Source organism: Apostichopus japonicus, chromosome 23 (assembly GCF_037975245.1).
Source record: "Apostichopus japonicus isolate 1M-3 chromosome 23, ASM3797524v1, whole genome shotgun sequence".
Taxonomy (NCBI): Eukaryota; Metazoa; Echinodermata; class Holothuroidea; order Aspidochirotida; family Stichopodidae; genus Apostichopus; species Apostichopus japonicus.
Genome location: NC_092583.1, coordinates 642,721 through 647,255, shown reverse-complemented (window position 1 = coordinate 647,255; position 4,535 = coordinate 642,721). Strand labels below are relative to the sequence as shown.

The window sequence follows — 4,535 nt, the reverse complement described above, 5'->3', positions numbered from 1 at the left end:
TTGATCTTTTGTCTTCTTTTATTGTCTTGTTCTGTTTTTTTTTAATTCTTTCTTTCTTGATCTTAGCTAGCCATACTTTCAATCAGCCGCATTACTATAGATTGTCTCAAAATTCTAATTAGGTGTGGAACTAATATGGTGTCAAACAATTCTTATAAATCAGGAGAATGACATCACACGCATGTTAAAATATCTTCTCATTTCCAGGCTTTGTGTTCCCTTAGATTCTCTGCCAACATCAGTGCATTCTCTCTTGCAATTATTAAATGTTCATAATAAAGTTGCCCTGTAGATATCAATTCCCCTTTGTCTATCTTTGTGCACCTTTTTAACTTCATAAAATTGACGTAACATTTCCAAAAAGCGTAAATCACGGTCGTATCGTATCCTGCAAGATAACAGAAGCCTCGTTGCCCTAGTGGACAGATGCCTTATCGTAGCCAGCAACTTTTCAAATGTTTCTTCGATATAAATAATATCAGCTCCTAATATTAAGTCAAATGGTTCTTGAAAGACGTCTAAGTTCTCTCCCCAGTCCAACTTCTGAACAGTGAGGAGATCTCGGAAGGATGAAAGATCATCTTCAAGGTTTGCTTCAATGTTCTTCTTGAGAATTTGGAGAGTATCTTCTCTGTCTGTGCTTGTGGTGTTCCCACCTAAAAAAAAAGAATTAAATACACTGAGAGAAAACTTCAATTCCACAGAACAAGGCATAAGATTCAAATCAAATGATCAGGTGTTATTGAGGTCATCCACACAACTGAAAATGACAATGCTTACAACAAAGCAAAATTAATACAAAACTTTGTTTTTCATGATTGAATCCCTTGATAATTTATTCACTCAACTCTGTCCAGATTGGATGGTGACCTGGGTCTGTGAGACATCCTTCATTCTGCAAAGAAATACCACCAATATGCCCAACTAATCTTTGCTGCCTTCCACCAGATCAACTTACCTAATATAGCTGAAGCCATACTGACAAGTCCAGTCCCTGCTCCCAACTCGATTATTTTTTTATCCTTCATCACCAGTCGACCAGCGGAAACTTGACGCTCTAAATATTCAGTTAATACAATTGCCTGTTGGAAACAATAAACAATCTTGAATACTTCAGACTTGATTGTATTTACCATCTGATATTACACTAGACTTTGAAACGAACGTAAATAAAAAAAACTTGATAACATGTGATATGTACTTACGGCATCCCACACTACGGCAGCCACACCAAGCTCTTGCCACATCTGATGAATATGTATGAGGTGACCTGCCACAGTAAAACTTCTTTCCTCTTGGTTGAATGGCTTAAGGAAAGATAGTGGTTCATACAACATTACGGCAGAGCTTGGCTTCGATGCAGACATAGTTTCTCTTTCGCTCTCCTTTTCACAAGTTTGTTCAATATTGCAGGTACCTTTTATACAATCCTCTTGAGCACAATCTTCCCTGATTATCATAAAACTGCTAAGTAATAACAAAGCTCTGCTGAGCCAAATCATAATGTAGGGATAGAACAATTCCTTAATTCTTATCATTTGTTGCTGCAGTATAAAATACCAAGTCCTGCCATTGCCATTGAATCTCCAACTTGTGAGGCCACATTGAGTTTAAACTGCTGGCGTGAAAAAAAAAGAGAGTAATTATTTAGTCAATGGTCATAACTATAGTAGAATAAAAGTACAAGAACGATAGTTATGCAAAGTTGGCTGGTATTTAAGAATTGACAATAATTTTTAAATGCACAACTTGCTTCAAATTTTCAGAACTTTCCTGGAGGTTCAAACCTGCCACTGAATTAGATCATTATCCACCCAGTCTAGACTACTCAACGTACCTAAAAAAATTATTTCAAGCTAATTACATTAATCAATCCACAGTTACAATTCCGAAAATTTGGATACCGTCCCAATGATGGGCACCTTCTATAGCTACCATTACAATTTAGATGAGGACTAGCCTAGGTCCACATAGGTTAATCCCTGTACTTTGTAGGCCTATTAGCCAACTGATAACAAGATGGAAAAAACGGACAAGTTGAAGTTTTCAGTCAACCAGAGGGATATTTTGAGATGAAATTGAAAAATTTCCTCCTTATTTTTCTAGATTATCTTCGATTTAACTGCTCTACATAACAAGAAGCAGTCAAACGATGGAACTTGGAAGTGTTTTATATGCAAGTTCTGTACAGTCACCACGAAGTACTAGTTTCGCGATATCGTGGCTTTTACAAGTACACTCGATGCTTTTATATTGAAACTAAATGTTTGATGCAACCATTACCTGAAATAAAATGATATTATTTTAAATGTTGTATGCGACGAACAAGATACCTGACCAAATAATGCATTGTAAGTAAAAATCAGTTTTCAAACGACAGTACCCCTTGGTAACTCGTCGTGTTATTCGGGTAGTACTTGATCAATATTTCGACCACTTGTGTTAGGCGTTCGACCTATTTCGTGGTCCATCCTACAGGCATCATTCGAGTACTAATGCAATTCCCTTTCCTCATCAGGCCTCGATCTGGCTACATGTGTCAACATGAAACGTGACAAATGTTGGCAATGACATTTTAAATCACAGACCCAGTCCGCGGATCCAGGATGGCTGTGGAACTTGGCAAGGTTACGTTACTATCAGAAGCGTCAAGAGACAGGTCTGGTCAAGTGGATAATTATGTCAGCGCCCTCTTTTTTTGCATTCTTCACGTATCCCACCTATTCACAGATCATAATAATGTCTATGACCTATTCCCGTGGTGGTATTGCCAAACAATTGGAAGTGAGGAAAGGGGGTGGCACAACTCAATGAGAGTAAGAGTTGGGGCATGAAGGCGGTTAGTGCTAACTGAATTCGCAGGCGAGCCCTACCATGAGGCCAGGCCTACCTTGGCCTGGTGGGGTGTGATGGGGGTCACGGTGAAGCACCCTGAAGCTATTTTTTTCTGGTATTTATGATTTCCAGAACATTCATCAGTTTCAACTTTTGGTCATATCAGAATTGTAGATGTAGTCGTTAGTACAGTCAGTAGAATTCAATTGCAGCGTATCTTCCTGCCTGATTTTTATTGGACATATCAATTTAATTTGGGATACCAGGGGGCGTGTGCCTCACCCATTCCCCTACCTCGCGACGCCATTAGAGGTCCTTCCCCTCGAGCTGTCAGACTCGGCAGATTGAGGAATCACATTGTTTGTTTTATAGACTGCTGACAAACCATGCATGTTTAAAGCAAGTGTAAAGATTGGGATCGAGCAATGCAGTTTCGCTGTTGGTGTCTTTTTATAGGATGAAAGAGGGGCTTAGAATCCGAGCTGTTTATTAAGCCGCTACTTATACGCTCTATATATCAGCCTACTCAAATTAATCATAGCAATAAACAATTGTTAAAGTTCTATTTAAGCCACTATTATATTGTATAATTACTATCACCGTCCATGCACTTATAAAGGAATTTGAGTATGATAATAGCATAAATTCCGTTCTATTGTTGTGACATACCTTATGACGTAGAATACTCATTGAGAAGGCCGGACTATGTACTGAAAACTCCAATGGTTTTCAAGTCGTCAACCTGGCAACGGGTGTGCACAGTGTACAGGCTGCCAGCCTAACAACAAAATGGAGTCAGGCTACTCACTTCAGACGTGACACCGTCATGATCACATGGTGACAGTTACGATGTAAGAGAACTGGGGTTAACAAGGTGCATCAGGTTAATTGCTTGGTTTTCGTGCCCGCTATATAGCCACTGAATTTTCTGAAGAGACAGGCACACTTATATTGTAGAACGGTGATTCTTTGTATAACACGGCGCAATGTTGTGTTAAACAGAGCAGCTCTTTGTCTTTATATAAGTAAAGAAAAGGGCGATACAATAAGAGCCTAGAAGCTAAAAAATTCATGAATTTCGAAAGGGAAATAACTTTGCAATCGATTATAAGATATCCTTCAAGGATCTGGCGAACGTCATATAGGGCCTAAATTGGAGTAAAGGGATCTAACTAGCTGCCGGTACTTCGAACAACTAAACGATCACACATCGAGAACCAATGCAGGTAAGTGGGATAATTATTCAGGGGAGCTTAATTCAGTCAGGGTTGTGTCCCTTGTGACGCAATACACTCCGCCCATCCCCAAGTTCCCCACTCTTTAGCTGTAAGTGTGATTTATATAGCCTAATGACAAGACTAAATGACATTAAATAATAATTGCTTACTTCTGTGTGCAGGGTACTGCGGCCTGAGCAACACACACGTAGTGAACAATGGTGGATGCAGGATTTTTTTAAAGGAAGGGGTGAGGCACAAGGCTAAGGTGTTGAAGGGCGGGTTTTGGGCCCCATCCCCTTCCCTCAAATTAGAGTATTAGACGTGAAATCAGTATGCGTTCTGTGGTATATTTAAAGGCTACTGTTACACATACATATAGGTCTACACGCAGTGTTGTATTAACACATACTTTAAAACAAAATCGGTAAAAGGTTGTCAAGGGGGTGAAGTTCGATGAACACACAACCCCCACCTTCACCC

General features: G+C 39.4%; 1 protein-coding gene across 8 annotated transcripts; it reads right to left on the bottom strand.

Moving 5' to 3' along the window:
• Positions 1 to 4: 4 nt before the first annotated feature.
• Positions 5 to 2,676, bottom strand: LOC139964858 (protein N-lysine methyltransferase METTL21A-like). Of its 8 annotated transcripts, none has more exons than XM_071966893.1 (4): positions 2,284 to 2,676; positions 1,206 to 1,618; positions 959 to 1,082; positions 5 to 656 (listed from the first exon to the last, which is right to left on the bottom strand). In XM_071966893.1, exons 2-4 carry the CDS (start codon positions 1,536 to 1,538, stop codon positions 271 to 273), a joined length of 843 nt encoding a protein of 280 aa, XP_071822994.1. In that variant the 5' UTR covers positions 1,539 to 1,618; positions 2,284 to 2,676; the 3' UTR covers positions 5 to 270. The 8 variants fall into 8 exon arrangements, with proteins under 8 accessions (XP_071822994.1, XP_071822993.1, XP_071822997.1 ...); XM_071966892.1 differs by having other exon boundaries at positions 1,206 to 1,615; XM_071966896.1 differs by having other exon boundaries at positions 1,206 to 1,615; positions 2,334 to 2,676.
• Positions 2,677 to 4,535: the final 1,859 nt, after the last annotated feature.

Excerpts from the sequence above, each read along its gene's own strand:
- LOC139964858 (XM_071966893.1), bottom strand. The coding sequence starts at position 1,538 with ATGATAAGAATTAAGGAATTGTTCTATCCCTACATTATGATTTGGCTC. Across the intron at positions 1,083-1,205 it reads CTGCCGTAGTGTGGGATGCC|GCAATTGTATTAACTGAATA; the intron begins GTAAGTACATAT and ends TGTTTCCAACAG. Across the intron at positions 657-958 it reads TATGGCTTCAGCTATATTAG|GTGGGAACACCACAAGCACA; the intron begins GTAAGTTGATCT and ends CTTTTTTTTTAG.